We start from the raw sequence: 20,141 nt of genomic DNA, 5'->3' as shown, positions 1-20,141 counted from the left end.
ACATCAATAATTATTGATATAAGATAGAAACAGTTTTTTCAATGTGTTCATCTCCATGTACAGACAGTACAGAGGTGTTGTTTGTTTCTGTCTTCAGCTGCCACATAGTTTCAACAGATTCTAATCATTTTTCTTTCAGTAACTTTTTCGAAGTATCAGGACATGGTGGTCTACGACAGACGACAGATCACTTCTTGCTCTTTTTTTTCCTGTCCTAGTTGACATAAGATTGATTTTTGTATCTTTCCTCTATCTTTTCCCGTGATTGTGTATTTGTCATTATGCTGCTACATCCAGACGACAAGCTGGTGGTGAAAACTAAAACTAATACTGTGTTTTTCATATGAATTTTGTTATATTTCTTATTATGGTGAGTGATAGATCAAGGCATCTATAAAACACCCAAGTAAAAACGATTAGAATTAAAACACCTGATCACAGAAAAGAAATCAACAATTATTTTGATAAATTATTAATAATTTATGTCTCCTTTTCCCAATTCTACATTATTGCTAATTTAATATCTAATATCCACAAAAACTTGATTGGGCCAAATCTACATTTTTCTCTGAAGCCATACGTGGGAAGGAGCTGCTACTGATGTGGTCCTATCAAGGCTCGGCGGCAAAGGTGAAACTGCAGGGGAGTCAGGCCAGCAACTGTAACAAGTGCTCAGTTTTTGTCCTACAGCTGGGCACTTGTTTGAATCATCTGGCACCAAAGGGCACAGACACTGCAGACAAATGTCTCAATAGTCCCGCCTGGCTGAGATCACAGGTAATCACAGAAATGACACCATGCATGTGAGTAAATAAAGAAAACACAATGAGAAGCTGAAAACAGAAAATACAGTGTATGGATATACACATGCAGGGCAACAATAAGCTGGCTCTTCTGAATCATGCCAATATTTTGGGGGGTTCCAATATTTTCAGCGCATACTTAGCTCAATCCATTGCAGCCAATAACAAAAAAAAGAACTCAAGGCTAGTAGTAGGCTCTTGACAGACGACAGTCTGCCAGGGCCACAGGCTAGACTAAAGCTGGAGCTGAGGATTCGCCTTCTGCAGGATGAACCCAGGCCATAACACTGAAGCTCAGAGTCGAAACTCATTGGCTGGAGAAGTGGCTGCACTTATGGTGAGTCAGACACATACACACACGAACACACACACCAACACCCACACACACCCACACACACACACACGCGCACACACACACACACACAGGAATTCATATGGAAAATGGTGAAGTAGACTACCTCCCCTATTCGTATTACTTAAAGCTCATATTCAGTATATCAGAAATATACCCTGCCTCTCTCTCTCACACACACACACATGCATACACACACACACACAGACACACATTCTCTAAATCACTCACACAAGGTTGTGGTTATGGCTTAGGGAACACTCCAGCTCTATTCAATCAAACAGAGTACTCGGACTGAATCAGCTAAAGGTTAATTGCACCAATGTCCTTGTGCACATATGCACGGGAAATGTTTGTGTGTGCGTGCATGCGAGTGTGTGTTTGTCAGGATGAGTGTATCTGCTGAAACTCTTACCCAACTGCTGTATTGAAGTAAAATGCCTTTTTGTCGCAGAAGGATTAGTGCGGACATAATCTATGTACATTTCCCCCTAAGGAGGCAGACAAGTGGCTACTGGAGTATTTACCTCCCTCATGCAGAATAGCCAGAAAATTGTTTGGAACAGGTGCATGCCACCCTGTAAGCCGACATAGAAGAAGACTGTGAGAAAAATGCTATTCTGCTCAGTACTTTTAAAGTGAAATTTTGTATTCTGCCGACTTTTGTTTCAGGTTTTTTCGTATTTTTTTAACCCCCCATACACACATACAGAAGAACATTTTATGAATACAGCAAATAAAAAGAACAGGTTGAAAATACAGTATGTCCACAGTCTATTACAGTGGCTCACAGGGGTTGCGAGATAAATCTGAGGGGTTGCAATTTCATTAATGGGATAGGAGTGAATCAGAAACATTTTTCTGCTACACAGAATTACCTCTCTTTATTTCTGAGATCTCTAATCATTCTTTTTTTTTGAAATATGGATATTTATATATATATTTATATATTTTACTCCTTTATTGAAACAATTTGAGAAGGGAAAATCACTTTTTTTTTTTACATTTCACAACTCAGACAGAAAACTTGTGACAAGGGGTCACAAGTGGACATCCGTTGGTTTTTAAGGGGTGAAAAAAAAAAGCTTGGATAACACTGGTCTATGATGAGGTTACAGCAATGTCTTTTAACTATCCACTATGAGTAATGCAATCACTGCCAGAGACCACTTTTTCCGCCTGTAAAACAAGTGATCACACAAAACCCAAGCCTTTCAAAAGTATGCTTGTCAGACTACACTTAGTGATATATTAAAAAAAAAAATTGAAATACCTAACTGATTTCCTCACTGGATGGGGTAAAAGTGTAGCAATAATTCACTGTTACATCCAGGATATGCACTCAAACCCAGGACTTGAAACAATGGTTATATCTGCATGTGCCAGAATTGGACCTTCTTTACAAAGCTGTATTTTGCCATACTGGTCTGGGGGGCCTAAGAGTCACTGGCAGAGTGCCGGGCTGCGGCCTCATTGACCTTCAAAGCAGAGATGAGGGCCCTCTCCATCCCGCCGGCACCACTTGTGGCAGGAAGAGAGGCTCATTGACTGGCCCCTAATGGCCCCCTGGCCCACGGGAACATGGGTCGGCAGGTTAGAGCTGTTGCCCTGGCGACCACAGGCACATAGGCCAAAGACAGACAGGAGGGGGGACAGGAGAGAAGAGGGGAAAAATAGATGGAGAGATGGAAAAAACAAGGTGAGGAGGCAGGCAGACAGATGGCCACAGAGGAAGGTAATAAATCATAAATGAAGAGTTACAGAAAGTAGGACTGTCAGAAAGGCTGGTGCCATTCACACTGAACCACATCTGGACTTTTTTTTAAACCCACATGTTGTCCTAGAGTAAATCTATTGTACAGTATAACCTAAAATCTTCTCTGAATACGGTTCCAGTTCCTTTATAGCTGTGAAAGGCCCATTGTGCGGTTTTATTTCCTTATAAATTGCAGGTATATTCACATGTATCATCAAAGAGATGGACCGATGAATTAGAAATTAGCTTCTTTTTCTCAAGTGTTTTTTACTCCAATGATTACAAATATTACCAATGCAAGCAAAGTTTTAATATCCTAGATTTATGTTTTATCTATTCAAAGTTTTAGTGGGGGCGTTTCCCTTTTCTTTACATTTGAATCCAAGATTGCAGCTTAAAGGTTAAAGCTTCCATACAGTCAAAAATGTGCTCTGCTCATTGTTGCTTCACTTGGCTGCTTGGCCTTCACTCTGCAGCGTGATGTGCTGTATGCTGTGGTGAGTTTGACACCAGAAGGCTGTTTTCACATGCTGCTGCTGCTCACCTGAAATCTCAGAGATCTTTTGTGTCCAGCAGCTAAACTTTAGAAATAACAAATATTTACATATTCATTGATTCAGGGTCTTTCAGTGAGGGGGAAGAAGTAGAGAGAAGGTGTAATGCAGATGTAGACGTAAGGTGTATGTATGTAGACTCAGACTAAACAAATGTTTTGTGGAAAAAAAAAAAACAACATCAGACATTCCAAGCAGAGTATTTTTATACTACATGTCTTAATACCTGCCTAGAGGGGGTCTTTAATGAATCAAGGGGGCAAATTATGCATGGAATTACTTTTTTATTTTAATTTGTAAATAATCTTGAAAAATATACATGTTAATTTTCTCATTGAAAATATTAGTTGGATATCAACAGGGAGCCTGGTTTAATTGTTGTATCAAATAATTACGTACAAAAAAATCACATGAGCAATACAACTGGCTGCTTGGTTGGTTGCTGAATTTACTGACTGGCTGTCTCATTCATTAAACGTAAAGATTTGGTGGCTCCCCGAAAAACTCACTGTTTCACAGGCTGATTATGGCCTCACTGATTAACTGACTGACAAAGTCACAGGCAGACAAAAGCACAGAGAGCAGCTGCTTGTATGCAGAGAGGCAGGTGTTAATTCAGCCCAGCTCCTACAGTGGCTAATGTCGGCCCTCTACCATTAAAAGTAGGGTAAATACTGCCACAAGAGACTGTCAACATTTACAGGAGAGACTCTCAACCAACACAAACCGTTTGTGTCGTTCTATATGTCTCGCAGTCTGTTTCCTTTCTCTCTCTCTCGCTCCGTGTCTCTTACTTCCAAAAGCCTGACCTAATCAGCGATAAGTTGAGGGCTTTCGTCAACAGCACAGCCCCTTCAATTAACAGCCTACTATAAGCTTGTGTGTAAGCATCACTGTACCCACTGAATGTGCATATATAATAGCGTGTGTGTGTGTGTGTATATTGCCAGCCTCCAGACTGACCTCAGCTCGCTCCAGTCAGTCAGCTAATAAGTCAGTCAGTCAACTCAGCCTCCTGCACATGCGAATGGAGAGGTTTAATGGGTATTAGAGATGGAAGGGCCGAACAGGTAAATGAGGATAAATACAAGCAGCCTATAGAGCCAGGAAAGCCTCAGAGAGAACAAGTGGGAGTCAACACAGAACTGATTTTGAGTGTTTACGTGTGTGAAACACATCCATAAGTGACAAAAGCTTGTTCCTTTAAAAGATACGCAGTAATAAACAGGGTAAAAGCCACACGTTTCCCACTCTGTATAGACAGTATCCTATTCCACCCAGCTCCAGGTGACTATATTAATACCACAGAATTCCACCTCCACATATTTCTCAATTCCATCTCCTGTAATGGAAAACATTATTGTCGTCAAGGCCAGCATCAGGTGTGTGTACGAGGAGGACTGTGATTGTGGTGTGTGTTTGTGTGCATGTGGGTGCGATGCGGTGGGGGGTTGGTGGTGGTAGCTCCCACTCTGCCACGTCAACTCATACTCGATGGCTTTCTAAATTAAAAAAAACAGAAAAAAAAAAATGCTCTCAGGGACTTTGCTGCATTCCACTTCATGAGCACAAACAAACGGACCAAAAAGCCATTCTGGAGGGAAGAGAGGGAGGTGGGTGGGGGTGGAGGGGCAAGCAGAAAAAGCCCCTTAAAAAACACAGAGAGGTAAAGAGGTGGGGTGGGGGCACGGGGGGGAGGGGGTTGAGCAGGAAGGCAAGCAGACGGAGCTGAAAAACCAAAGTGACTCCACTACCGATAATGAGCGGATCATTTAAAAAGCCCTCCTCAAATTGCCTTGAGGAGGAGAAGAGAGAGGAAAAGGCTTGAAAGGTTTTGAGAGATTTTGGGCGATGGGACAGAGTATGTGGGGTGGGGGGGGTGGAGGGGAGGTGGGGGTTAGAAAACAGAGCAGGGGACGTGTAAACATGTTGGAGTGTGAGATGCGCACACTATACAATCACACATACAGTATATACACTGAAACCTCTGGTATACTCGTGTTTGTGTGTGACAGTGTGCAGGTCAAACTGTCACAGGTGTACTGGTGTAGTTGACCACCTGAACCCACCTGGCACACACACCATCTGTAGCTCGACACTGAGCCCTGGTAGAGTGTGGGAAAACTGTGTGGTCTATATATATATATATATATATATATATATATAACACACATACATATTCTATATTATATATCAGGTCATGGCGAAACAGGCAGCCACCTATGAAGTGACCTCTGAACTACTTAACTCTAAAAAGAAAAACAAAGCAAGGAAGTTTGTCAGTGAAAACAGATGAAGTAAAATACACAGGCTTAACAATAACAGTCAATCCATTTGGCCCAGATCAGATTAAACACTTGCTGTTTGCCCTTGTATTTCAAAATCAAAAATTAAGACGTGTTAAGACATTTTAGAGAGCTGCAGGAACTGTGGCACCAAAAACATGCCAGTCAAAGTGAGGGCAGAAACTGTATTGATATACAGAGTGTGTCAAATGTGTATGTGTGCGTATTTGCTGTCATGCAGTAGTGGCAACCAAGCCAAGGCCCTGGGGATGCCAGCTAGCTGGAGTATCGACAAAGCACAACACGATACAACGTGTCTGGACTGCAGCTGAGCCCATGGTGTGTTAATGTGTAGTGAGGAAGATCTTTGCATTTGTCTATGTGTGTGTCAGTATACCAGAGCTGTTGGCATGCAACTGTGACCAGCGGGGGTAGATGCTGTGTATCAGGAGGTGGGTTCCATTGCTCTGTTTGTGTGTTTGTGGGATGGTAGGATGCAAACAGAGGATATTGTGCCACTGGGGCACAGGGGGTGGCCATGTTGGTTTCCAGCTGCCCTGCCTGCTTTTCAAAAGTTGAAAAATTTGCACATACACATTTTTATACATACACAGTGGCCAACAGGGCTTAATGTATTTAAGACTAATGTGAGTGAGTTATCATCGGACTCTGGTCTTTCACGCTTTCAAGTGTCTTTCAGCTTGTTGTTTTGGTTTTACAGCTTTGGTTCACTGAGGCAGCTGTTATCAGCACCAAAGCTCTAATAAACCAACTGTACGCTACCTACCCAGCACTAAACATCAGCCAGACAAAGTTAGCAACTAGCTGATGAACATAGTGGAGAATTCAGCAGCTAAACTGACAGAAACTTCCCTCAGGAGTAGTCCAGACCAAAACAGAGACAAAGGAGGGTGAATATTGGGCTTAAATTGTCCAATATGGCCAGAAACACATCAAATGAATCCTAATGTTTTAACTGTGCTCTTACATTCAACATATCAACTTAACAAGGTAATATTATGTCATTGTTGTGTTTACAGCTTATCTCACTGCTCCAAAGTGGCCATACAATGAATAATTGTAGATTTAAGAAAACACATGCAAACAGAGAACAAGTAATGGAAAAAACAACACGTTTCATTTAGAAAGAAATCTGGAAATAAATCAAACAAAAGCAAACTGAGACAGCAAATGATGATATATAGGAAATCTTAAGTTTCAAGTGAGAAGTTTCCAGGGGGAACTGCGTTGAGCTTTCTCCACCACATTAGCAATGTTTGAATCTTTCCATGTTAACAATTTTGTTGTCTTCCACCACCATCCGCCCCTCACTTCCTTCCAGCCCTTGCTCTCTTTCCCTTTCTCCCTCCTCCCTGTGCTCGCCTTTCTCCCCCTCTCCTCTTTTCCTTCCCTCTCCATCTTGACACAGTGCACTGAGCCTAATCGTGGATAATTGGGTGGGAGGGGCAGTGGGCCGGCCCTGCCTTTGTGTGCAAAGGGCAAGTGGTCAAGTTAATGGGGCCCTTGTGTCGAGCTGGGAGCACTCTGTCTCTCTCTTTTTCTCTGTTCGATCACTCACTCGGTCAGTCAATCTCAGTCTCTCAGTCAGCTTCTCTTTTCTTTCATGGGTGAAGCTTTTCCCCGCTGTTTCGATCTAGTTTCACCTCATTTCCAGCTGTCTCATTTCGCCTTTCCCTCCAGCCATTCAGGGTGTCTTTCCCCATTTCTTTTCTCTCCTCCTCCTCTGGCTTCTTGTCTTTTTCAGCCTCTCTCTCTCTCTCTCTCTCCCTCTCTCTCCTTGCCTCTGTCTGCAGCTTTTTCTATCTCCCCTCTCTGTCTCTCTGGCAGAGTGTTGGGGAGGAGAGAACAGACCTCTTTAAAATATCAAAAGACAGATCAGGAGGCCTTGCTGGTCCCTCCCTTTCTACTAACTCTCCCTCCCTCCTTCTGACTGATAAACAGAAGAGTGAGCCTGCAGGATTAGCTGCTGTGTACTGCCTTCCCTCCCTCCTCTATCCCTCTCTCTTTTCTTCCTGTGGAGAAGTAGACTGTTGACTGGTCTTGATATATGTGTGTGAGCACTAAGTGTGTGTATCTGTGTGTGTTACCTTGTCTGGCACCAGCTTAGCCTACAGGAGGCCATTGTGTTTGAATCACAGGCCACAGCCGATCTGGGCCTGAAGGAAACTTTATTACATCTGTGAGCATTCAACACTGGATTTTTAATAATGTAACACACGTTTTTCACAAGCAAGCTTGTGCCCCCCCCCCCCTCCCCTCCCTCCCCTCCCCTGTAATGCACATTCATTCAGGAAAAACATATTAGAGAAATCTATTAATATGCAAGGTGACAAGCAAGGTGTAAATTGTTTTTTTTTTTGTTTATTTTTGTGAATGTAATGAAATAATTTGTACAAGGTTTGAACAAGGTTTTATTACTGAAATAAAGCCATAACTCTAGCTGAATTATTACATTGTTCTTTGTACATTTTGAAATGGACAAATCAAAAAGAAATAAAGTCCAGAATCCAAGTTTTCTTGAAGAAAATGTATTTATTTTTATTCATTCACCAAAAGAAGAGAATCACACACTCTTACACTGCAAAGTACAACATTCAACCCGCTGATTACAATGGAGCAGAGGGAATTTAATAGACTGAAACTCACTATATTAGGCCATGTCCACACTGAAGTAAATAAACTGAAATATTTCACTGAAGTATCTACAGTTTTCAGTTTCTTCTGTTATGTCACCAAAACCTCCAAAACAATATAAAAAGCTTAAAGCTATTGTATTAGACCATGCACAGAACAATTGAGCCCGCAGCTTCACACCAGACCGCATGCTAATTTTACATCAGTATATTTGAAAATGTCCGCTGTCCCTACACAGCAAAATGTTACAGAAGCAGCTTCAACTTGTTCGACATGTTCAGGTTTTGGTGGTTGAGTGCAGAAAGAAGGCCAAAAAAAGTAGATCCAATTAGAAATTGATCTGGAGTAGTGTGGACATGGCCTGCAATGACCAACAATTCAAAATTTGATAATCAAAATAATAGTTTAGAACATCCCACAATATAGTGTCAAAAATCTGTTGGAACAGAGCTCCTCTGTGGTCTTCTCTATACCAACTGTTGGATTTCTCACTTGATATTAGCAAATCCAAACAAAGATCTCACGACTTTCTCTGAATTCTCGTCTGTCCGCTGATGTCACAGTGAGAAGTGGTAAGTGTCCTCGCATACAGCACTATTATCACAACAGGAAGTGACGGCATCACCACGTGAAAACGGGACATCACAACAGCTGGTGGGCGCACCGCGTGACGGGGTTTGCCGCTAACAGAGGCAGTGATGTCGCAAGAAGCAGCAATGCAGCGCAGATGTCACAGTAAAATGGTTGTAAAATGACATCACTGTTAACGGTGGTGACGTCACACCAGACAGTGATGAAGTCGCTGCTCACAGTCACAGTTGGGATGGTTTTTATGTGTTAGCCCACAGATATCAAAGGTATACAGCAAACTGCATTACAGATAAAAATGTAATTAAATACACTTCTAAACCTTTGCAATGCAATTTAAGTCCTCAAAGCATTGAGACCACTGATAAAAAAAGGCTTAATTTACTTTTCAGAGTAGTTACACAAAGGGAATACTTTTTTTTTATTTTTGAAGGTGGATTATTTTTTTTTAACATGAGGAATGTAAACAGCAGCCACTGGGAGATACTGCATAGCTTCTTGGCTGTTGTACACAGCAATGGATCACAGTGAAATATGGAAACACCTTAATAGTGACAGGTACAGCTTTAGGCTCGAATGACCCACTGACACTTGGCGTCGTTTTAAGATCGCAAGAAACAAGAAGGAGCAGCTGAATGCAAGGGAAAAGACCTGAGTAAAACCGTGTTGATAGAAAACTATGATTGCACATAGTTTATCAATTTGAAATCATATTCTAACTACGGACGTCCACTGGATGTGGCTGCGTTGTGTTCTGTTCCTCAGCTGATTTTCAACTGTTTTGAAGAATTTTTTTTGTGTTTTACACTCATACTGAAAACACATTTGCAGCTCATTTTTTGTCATTGTAGTAACATACTTTGTGGCTGCACTTTACTTATTGTATCTCGTTCAGATTTTCTGAATAGTGTATATTAGCAGAAAGAAAAGCAAGAAGAGGTGACATAAACAAGCAATTTCAATCAATTATCAATATGTGCATGAGCAGCCTCAGAAACAGATCTGGCATGTGTGAAGCGAGAAGCTTCGGTCACAGGGCCAGTGGACATTGGAGGTAAGAAACCATTGAGAGGTCTGCATTATAAAAAAAATGAAGAAAGAAGCAAAAAAGATGCAAAGAAATCTCATGGATTTTTTTTAAACTATTCCACAGTATTGGGGTCACTTGTCAATAAATGTGTGCATGTATTCTCTCTCTCTGTCACTCTTTAGACTCACTCGCTCTTCCTGAAGCTGGACTCAGACTTGGAGCTTTTTAACAGCGTGCAGCAAACTCTTTTAATAAACCACGTGTGGAGAAGGGGTTGAAGGTGATGTTGGTTGGGTTATAGAGTCAGAACAAGTGTCTGTTGAATAGTTCAAACCGCGATTATAACACCAACAGAGCTGTGTAAAATTAAATCAAAATATAATGTGGTGTGGACTACTTGTATCCATGGCGATGTTACTGTGTACTGTGCGAGCTGTAGCTCCTGAGCTGCAACAACTGCTCATTAGTCTCTATGTTAATGCACTGGTGTAATTAATGCATAAAAGAAATTCTTAATACTGACCTCTGACTGGGTGAATGACTTGTATTAGAGGAACTTAAAGCGGGAGAAGAAGGGAACAAAGAGAAATAAAGACAACGTAGAGGAAACTGTGTGCTGCTCTACAGTCTGTGACAGTTAATGAATAAGAGCTGGCCTCAGTGCTGGGGCCAAAAAAATCAGAGGCAGAAGTTCATACCGACTGGTTAAAGAGGGCCAACTGACTGAATAACTAACACCTACAGTACGACTGACTGAGGAAATGTCCATATCCCTGACTGACTGAACAGCTAGTTAACTGACAAAACAACTGACTGGTTTGTTGGCCGGGGTGAGGTGAAGTACTGACGGTTACCTGACAATGTGGCAATGTGGTTCACTTTCCTGGATAGTTGAGGTACCAAATGGATGAGTAGAGGAGTGATCAGGTGTCTTGTCAACTACTGTTATGACAGGCCACCTGATTAAAAGGCTGACTGAAGTTTTTTACAACATGGCACATGGTTAAACCTACTAGCTATAAATATATCCATCTCTGTTTTCCCCTCAGCTACAGTAAATGTATCCCTGCTGCTTTGGAAATGAGGTTGTTCTTCAGCAGCACATCAAACTATAAAACATGCACACTCAAATATCCTCTGCACCATCTGGTGAGAAATCCTCTCAGCGGCCGATGTAAATATAAAAATGTCTCAAAACGCCGACAACTTGATTTTCTCTCTTTCTCAATTTAACTAAACACTGAGACAAACGCAACCCTACTGTATTCTAATACTGCTCTTCCAGTGCAATTCTTCCCCCTCACTTAGATCACATGTGGATCACGTTGTTGACACGACTCTGTAGCATCATTCCATCTCAAATATCCAAAAGCATGTGGAGTGGTGCTGTGTGGAGATGAGGGCTCACTTGTTTTGGTTTACTGAGAGTGGCTGACAGGTTGAGGTCCTTTGGTCAGGGTGATGAGGAGAGGATAGTGGATGTTCTCATCGTACGCTTCTTTTCCCTCTCTCTGCATCTGAAAAGCACAAAAGCATGAAAAGCTTTAACGACACCAACTCAAAAAATTTGCTTGGTAGAATATAGTTTGGTAGAATATTTTCTCTAATCTTATCAGTATTTCAATACAGCCGACTGCCTACAGACAGACACAGGCCGACAATTTCGAAAATGTTATCATTTCTCTCAGCGGACCTTTAATTTGAAAACCCTGTCAAGAACATCATACCAGCAGCATGACAAATTAGATGAAGGTAATGTGTAGTGAAGAGCAGCTGTTCATCAACCTTGTTATTAAAAGTAAAAACAAAAGAAGGGGCAGTAATTGGAAAAAAAATACCTCCCGATATGAAACATGCATGAAACTTAGTGTGAAACTACAGTAGTTTTAATGCCTTCCCTCATTAGGTGGTCATATAGTGGCACAGGAACACACTCACACCCATTTGATAACTCTACACACCTATATAAATTCTTATGGAGTATCCCACATCTCAGTGCAGTAATCTGCGCATGAGGGCTGAAACTAACAATTATTTTCATCATTGATTTATCTTTTAATTATTTTCTTAATTAATATTTTTCATTACAATTTCCTAAAGTCCAAGACCCGAAGATATTCAGTTGTAATGTTGTAAAATAAGACAAGCAAAAACAGCAAATTGTGATATTTGAGAAGCTAGAACGAGGGAATTTGGCAATTGTGCAACAAAAATGAGTTAAATAATTAATTGATTATTCAAATAGTTGCAGATCAATTTTCCATCAGTCAGTTAATTGACTAATTGTTCCAGTTCCATTATGCATACCCCTGCACACGCAAACCCTCTCACTCTCAAACACACACACTCTCTCACACACACACACACAGCTTTGTGGGGTGCCCATGTGGTGCCCACTCAGTGCCCTTTTAAGCAGACTTGGCAGTTTGGGCATGCACCACCTAATCAGCTCGCTCAGCGTCTGGCCAAATGATCAGAGACTTATGAAAGTGAGTTTAGTGGGTCTGCTCATGTGAGTGTGTGTGTACATGTTGTGTGGTGAGAACAGGATAGTGCAGAACTGTGTGAAAAGGTTTCTTCACAACAAACAGAAACTCAGACTGACCCTAAATTCACTTCCGTCAGCGGCATTTGCGGCTCCGCAAGTGACCTCCCATCCAACCCAAGCCCACTTACATTACGAGCTCAAATGCTGACTGTGGGCTGAGTTCACAATAAATTAGGTTGTTTTCTGGCACTCATGAAAATCATGACGTTGTGGGTTGCAGTTGTTCTTGTTTTATTCAAATTTCCCAGCATCAAAATATCTAGATCAGCCTTTAGGTACTTTAAATGTGCACCACACAGCAACTAAAAAACCTATAAGACAATAATTGTTCATTTTAACTTATCATCATGAAAGCGTGTCATAAAGTGATGCTATTAATTTTTAAAAAGGAGAACATCTAGATTACTCCGCGACTATAAGCGACTATAGATATTTTTTCTTTCACTTCTTCTCTAAATTAAGGAGGTCTGAGTGAAACTAAAATCACCTGCAGGTCTCTCACTTTATTTGGCTGTACAACAATAAATGAACAAGACAGTTGTGCACACAGTTATAAATGCAGTCTGTGCAGGTAGCATGTAGTCATGGAGGAGTACATCAGCACTGTGGACAATTGAAATTACAGGAGTAATCAGGCCTTTTTAAAACAACAGGTCAACCAAAGTGAAATTTTAAATACAATTAAATAATTAAAACACAAATAAATAGAAAAATAACTGTAAAAATTATTTTGCCATCAAGCCAAAGAAATTAACCTGGGTCAACTTGCGCCACAGTATTGTGTGTTACATTGTGTTATACATCCAGAAATAGCTACAAGTTGGTGTATGTATACATCAGAGGTACACAGGTGTAAAACCAGAGACGGAGGTGGTATGAAAAGTATTTGAAGATATAGTCCATGATGTAAATGGCTACCTGAGGTTCTGCTTCACATTCTACGTTGACACAGCTCTCTCACGTGTCTCATCGCTCCTACTCCCATACCTTCCCCTGAGAAAGTGAGAGATCTCCCCTTCTACACCTTCTCTCCTCATCGAGCCTTTTCTTCCCCCAGTTTCTTTTCTTTTCATTGAATATGAACAAACTGCTCATGTCTGCCTCTCCCCTCTCTCTCGTTCCGCCCCTCCCTTTCTCCCCAAGTGCCCTTCATGTGTGTTATCATCCTGTGGCCATCCCTCCAGGCACCGGCCGGTGGTTGAACCTGTGACCCCCAGAGAGAGCCAGAGAGAGAGAGAGAGAGCGAGAGAGAGAGAGAGAGAGAGAGAGAGAGAGAGAGCGAGAGAGAGCAGACAGCCCAGGGGGTGGTTGGGCGTGGAGGGGCAGCTGCCTGCCCCCCATGCTAAGCCTGCTATGGGGACCATGGCCAGCATTCACATTCAAATTCTACCAGGCGGAAGGAGCAAGAAAGCGATAGATAGAGGGATGGAGGGATAGAGAGGCGGGAGGAGGGGGGAGGCCTTAACGCGGTGAGGGCTGAGAGCTCGCAGAGGTGAAAAGTTTAACAAGCAAAGCTGTTCCTCCTGATCGCAGGCTGCCTAATCAGCTTCATGGGTGGCTGGCTAAATCGGCTCTCAACCCAGCCCCCTACCCCACCACCCTCACAATCTTTTCTCTTTTTTTTCCTTTCCAAGGTGCAAGTCATTTATTTTATTGCCACTTTCGCCTCAGCTTCTGTCTTCCTCTCTCGTGCTCTCATTTCGCCTCTCTATTTCTCTGCCTCCTGCTTTTTCTCATTTTTTCTTGCCCTGCTCGCGTAGACCAGAGAGAAAGTGAACAAGGTGGAAAAAGAGAGATGAGGGGGCTCTGAGACAAGGGAGGAACGGATGAACCGGATGTCTGGGGTCTCTCTCGGCAGGATTAGGAAACAGAGAATGAGGGATTGGGTGGATGGAGAGATGAGTAGAGGAAGGGATAGAAGGACAGGCTTGAATAAATAGAGAAGTGGGTCGTGATGTAGGAAATGGGAAGATAGAGGGGAACAGAGGGAGGGAGAGTAGAGAAGGGTGAAGGAAGATATGTCAGAGAAAGGGGGGAGGGAGGAAAGGGGGTAGCCAGGAGAGAGAGAGAGAGAGAGAGAGAGAGAGAGAGAGAAAGAGTGAAGGAGGGAGGCAGAACGAAGGAGGCAGGGAAGAGAGTGTGAGTGCATGGACACAGTGGGGATACTATTAATGCATGTGAGAGAGACGGGGGATCCACACATGTGCACACACACTCTCTTGCATGTGTGTGTGTGTGTGCATGTGCGTTTGAGAGAAATTAAAATTCATGACTCTCTCTTCACAACCATTTGAGTAACAAGATTAAGATGGCGGGTTAGAAAATAGCGCTGGCATTATCAGGCTGCTTGCAGTCCCTCCAGCTGCTTGCCTCTCTATTCCACAACAGTGGGGATAAGAGGATAACGCACTAGCCCTGTCTGCCCGTCCCAGCACACGCCTTACACTCACAGTCACACACACACACACACACACACACACACACACACACACACACACAGTTCTTAGACACACTACCGCTGCACATCGGGCCTGCCTGCTTTCGGCAGTCCCTCGAGTGTGTTTGTGTCAGAGGGCGAAAGTGTGTGTATGTGTGAAAAACTGCAGAGTAGCGAGACGGGGGTCTAGAGATGGGTTGTAAAGAATTGCTACAAAAAAGAAAAACTCCCTGCTCTCTCCCTTTTTAACACAAATACATGCAAAGCAAACATGAAGACTGGCAGTATATTCCAAACAAAATCAAATTTGACGTGTGTCAAAGCCGGCGTGGCGAGGAATGCCAGCATACCCACAGCTACTGTGGGGTACGTTTGTTTAACAGCATCTGTGCCAGATGGAGGAGCTTGTGAGTCGCTAAGGGAGCATGAAAAGAAGAAGTAAACTCTGATTTTCAGTGGAGCGTGCGGCTAACTTGACAAAGATTGGGAGATAATTCATTATGATCATTTCACAGCTTTCAGTGGTATCGTATCACTGAAGCTCTGTTGTCCATGCTAATGACTCCAACCAAAATGTATTTGAAAAGTAACAACATGAGTGAGTGAGGGTTTTATTTTACACATTTGAAAAGTTTTATCTGTTGTACTGAAGATTCATTTGATGTTACATGTGATTTTGCAAACATTTGCCATTTAATGATATATTGATATAACACTTAGTACTTATTTCAACTGTACTGCCCTGTTTACACTCACGTGACACATATTTGAGCTGCAGTGGCCTAGTTTGGCCTTGTTTTTTAAGGTAACAGCGGATTACAGAATCTGTTCACTCAATACTGGATTTAGAGTTATTTTCTAATATTTTCTTACACAAAATATTATAAATCATACAACATATCACAACATATAAAATGTTTGTTTTTTTAAGTAAACAAAATCTAACTAAAGGCTGAGGCAGCAACAGTGAAAGTTAATTTAGTATAACAGAGAGCGTTTACTTACAAACTAGAGGAACTGGGATTCTCAGTATAAAAAAAAACATATAGGCTTTTCAGTTTCAGATTTTCCTCAAAATGTATATGTATGCTTTTGGTGGAGACGTCTTTGATTGTTTTAAGCCACAGTGAAAGAAAATCCATAGTGTGTGTTCCACTGTCGGGTCTGATATGCATTTTCCTTGTGTTCTGGTCCACCCACTGAAAGTAAATATAGCTGAAGAAAGCTAATCTGTAGTGTAAATGAGCAGCAGCTGCTCATTTGGATGTCTGTGTGTTTGTGTGTCTGTGTGTGTGTGTGTGTGTGTGTGCATGGTGGCAGTGTATGTTTTGCTGTGATATCATCATGTGGTGTGTGCGTTTGTGTGTAATGTCTAGCCAATATGCTGTCTGAGTGATGTCTGGTCTGTGTGGGATTGTGATATAGCTTGTTTCTTAGCTGTGTGCGCAGTGTGTGTGTGTGTGTGTGTGTGTGTGTGTGTGTGTGTGTGTGTGTGTTTTTGTGTCTAGAATGGTCAGTCAGGCACATACAAGCGAATACGCACACACACACACACACACACACACACACACACACAAACACACACACAGAAAAAAAACCACACAGGGGTTGTTCAGAGTGTTCATCAGAAGATAAGCAGAGGAGACTTAATCACCTTCAGTTGTGAGGGGGGCACTTCAACTTGTCCTCATATCCGCACACAGCACCTGACCCCACTGTGTTTGTGTTCCTGTGTAACAGTGTGTGTTACTAAGATGGAAGTGTGCATTTCAACAGTGAGCTGAAAGGCCTGACAGACCCCTGGCATACCAAAGAAAAGAAAACCAAAAAACAGCATAATTTCATGATGCTCTTTTTTTTAACCCACATCAATTTTATTCTGAATTTATTTCACTGTTCAAACTGTATTCATATTATTCTGTGGCCTTGAAGCCTAATCAATTCTCTCGGCAGCCTTTTCAAAGTTGTTTTTTTTTTCAATTTAATGCAATGGCAGCATTCACTCTAATACTACAGAGGCTACTTCTTTCTGTCTGTCCCTCTTAACTTTTTTTCTTTTTCACTGAATCCCCGTTTTTTTGTTCTGCTCTTCATGTGCTGCTATATGAGGGGAAACTTAACAGAAGATTAAATGTTATTTTGTCCTTTATTTATTGGTTTTAGTTACTACATTTAAAAATAAAACTCTATATAAACTCTATATAAAAACGAATCTGAAGTTTATTAAAAGCCTTGTGTTTTGGTCAAGGAAAGATGGTGGCTTTGGTTTAATACTGAACAAGTAAATGCGTCTTGTGTGCTTCAAGTCAGCATGGACTTTTTAAAATATTAAACCATCTTTTATCTGATCGTTCCCCGACTTTAACCAAGTGCTTTTATTTCTCTAAATGTGCTTTATTTTCCAGGAGGGGATATTGTGGAGGAAACAATGACATGCAGCATTGCATATTGACAGTGATCAGTTTTCTTGCTATGTTAATTAAAAACGTAACACAGTTGGCATTATGTTCCTTTAAACTGTGTTTACTGAAACAAATTAGTTGTACGTTGACATAATTTTTAAGGGACAGACGCTGACAGAGTCACACAATCAGAAATGCACGCTGCTGCTCGTTTGATATGGACTCAACATGAGAACAGTGGCCACTGACGCTCTCACTGCAACGGAGAGTAGGAGGCCAAATGTGGATTGTGACAATTTGACCAAGTCCAGTCTTGAGTCACTCCCCTCTGTTAATGTGTCCTCCCACTTAATATACTGTGAAAGGGACGTTACAGAAGGTGAGTATGCTAGTGATGGACAAATGGTACAGAGAGAAGGAAAGAAGGAGTGAGATTTTCCTTGCTGAGGTCACTTTAACAGGCATTTTAATGGCCAGTCTGTCCAATTGTCCCACCAGTGTAGCTGAACATGTGTGCACCAATTTAGCCCACTCCTTGCTGTCCTGTTCTTCTGTAGCTGTGTGTGTAATGGAGATAACAGCTGGACACCACTTCTTCTTACACTGCCTACTCATGTGCTTTCTGTTGCTCTTTTTCTCTTTTCACTCTCCTTTTCTCTCATTCCCTCTCTCTCTCTCTCACACACAGTGCCAAGTTAAGGCAGCTTGTTTTTGCTCTGGTGTGTCTCCCAAAGTGTCTCTAAGTATCAAACGACAGGCTAATCCACGAGTCCTTATTAAAGCCGAGTGCACAATTCACAGCCTGGATTGTGTTTTGTCTCTTTATTAAGTAGCAACAGATTTTGCAATTTTTTTTTAAAAAGCAACTGAAGTGCATTAACCAGGGGTTAACTTTATTTATTTCAATTTGCACCAAACATTTTGTTACGACTGTTGAATTGGTTAAAATATGGAGTGTCATAGTGTTGTTCAGCTGACGGTCAGTGCAGAAATCTTTAAGCCATTCATGAAAATAACCTAAAAACAAACAGTGGATGATCATGTAGACTGGTTCTATTCATACTGTAGTTATACTAGTTTTACTCTTACATCAACAACATGAAAACCTGACACTCTGAATCCACAGTGAGAAAATGAACAATAATTTATAGTATTGATTCAATGAGCACTTTGCCTGCATGAGATGACTGCATGCGAGTCATGTCTCTTACCAAAACTCAAGTGTCTTACTTAGTACTGGGTCCAGTGCTGTGGAGTCTTTCTGCTCGTGGACATGCTTCTTACCTTTAAGTGAACATCCCAGACCTGAGCGTCATACTGCTGGTGTTGAGAGACGCAGAGTCCAGCCTGCTGGGCCAGTTGACAAAACAGTCTCAGAGTTTCACCTCGCAGTGGAGCGAACACCAACGCCATGCCCTGGGTAGAACACGAGAGGAGGGTAAGTACTATGGTTGTTGGATAATCTTCAGTAAATGCTCCGTGCACAAGGCCCGGGCGATAAAACGATAGCCATAAACTGGCGATACACAACACTTCATCAATAGTAATGAGATAATTGTTCAATACAAAGTCTGATTGTTTCACAGGTGCAGTAACAAACGTCAAGCTTGCTCCCTCCCCAGCTCACAATCACAGCCTATCATATCCCTACATAATGGAGCCAACAACAACAGAAGCATTGAGTGAGAAAATGAGTGCAGCTGGTGAACACAGTGAGGACACTGTCAACAAAAAGGTCGGCTCAGCAGTATGGCAGTTTTTTGGTTTCTTTAAAGGTGGTTTTTGAAAGTTTTCTCTGCCACCGAACGTGGTTGCCTGCAAAGACCTTCCGCCATTGTTGCGTTTACATGAGGTTAAAATACGCCCTCTTCGCAGTGTTATTTCTTCATCCTCTCACACTGAACTAAGGGCAGGCTGGACACTTCATTGACTCATAATCACAAAGCAGTATTACGAGATGGGACAGGCCGGGGCCAGCTGGTTAGCTTGCAAACTTCAGAAGAAGGAAAAAGGAAACAAAAATTAAAACAGGCATTGCTTTCCACGGCTGGTGAGTAAAGGATTGAAGTTCGATGCTGAAGTTGCAACATTTCTTCTTGACTCTTAAGTAAACAGATGTTAATGCTGTACAGCTGTTCAGGCTATGTAGCGAAAGCAAAAGCTTACATATAGCACCTTTAAGACTGTGTGTGTAAACTGTGCAGGAAAACTGTCCCCACCAAGAGCGAGAATACAACAAACTTATTTTATCACCTCAGCCGCTTCCACTCTTTGTATTACACAACTCGTCATCAATCATGAACAACATCTGCTACATCTCAAGAAACAACCCGCAGGCAGTTCACAATGGAGAGATGCTCAGCAACAAAACCGTATGACAAAACATCTAAACGCAACAAGAACCTAACCCGCGCAGTAATGTGTTACTTTCCTCCTGGTCTCTATTAAATAAATAAATAAAATTGGAAATCATGAATAATTATCTATATCCACTGAACTAAACATTTTTAACGTGACATTTTTGGCCATATCATACAGCCTGACTGGGGAACTTCACACATATTTTCACACCTAATTTTTCATAACATTACGCACGCACACACGCACATGCGCACACGCGCACACGCACACACACACACACACACACACACACAATATGCCTCTCTTTCCTTTGATTTTTACCAGGTACATATTAGATGATAAACCGAAAAAAAATTAAAGCTTTAATAAT

The 20,141-nt window shown here is 41.8% G+C and overlaps 1 protein-coding gene across 1 annotated transcript in view; it reads right to left on the bottom strand.

The window, feature by feature from the left end:
- Positions 1-8,313: 8,313 nt before the first annotated feature.
- Positions 8,314-20,141, bottom strand: part of camkmt (calmodulin-lysine N-methyltransferase) — a 109,706-nt gene continuing 97,878 nt past the window's right edge. Inside the window, exons 11-12 of the mRNA XM_022763641.1 lie at positions 18,695-18,826; positions 8,314-11,540 (exon numbers count right to left, since the gene is read on the bottom strand). Coding sequence (XP_022619362.1) covers positions 11,442-11,540; positions 18,695-18,826 — 231 coding nt within the window. The 3' untranslated portion in view covers positions 8,314-11,441. The remainder of the gene's footprint in view (positions 11,541-18,694; positions 18,827-20,141) is intronic.

This window comes from Seriola dumerili, unplaced genomic scaffold (assembly GCF_002260705.1).
Source record: "Seriola dumerili isolate Sdu_G_001 unplaced genomic scaffold, Sdu_1.0 BDQW01000478.1, whole genome shotgun sequence".
NCBI lineage: Eukaryota > Metazoa > Chordata > Actinopteri > Carangiformes > Carangidae > Seriola > Seriola dumerili.
This window is presented reverse-complemented; position numbering and strand designations above follow the sequence as displayed.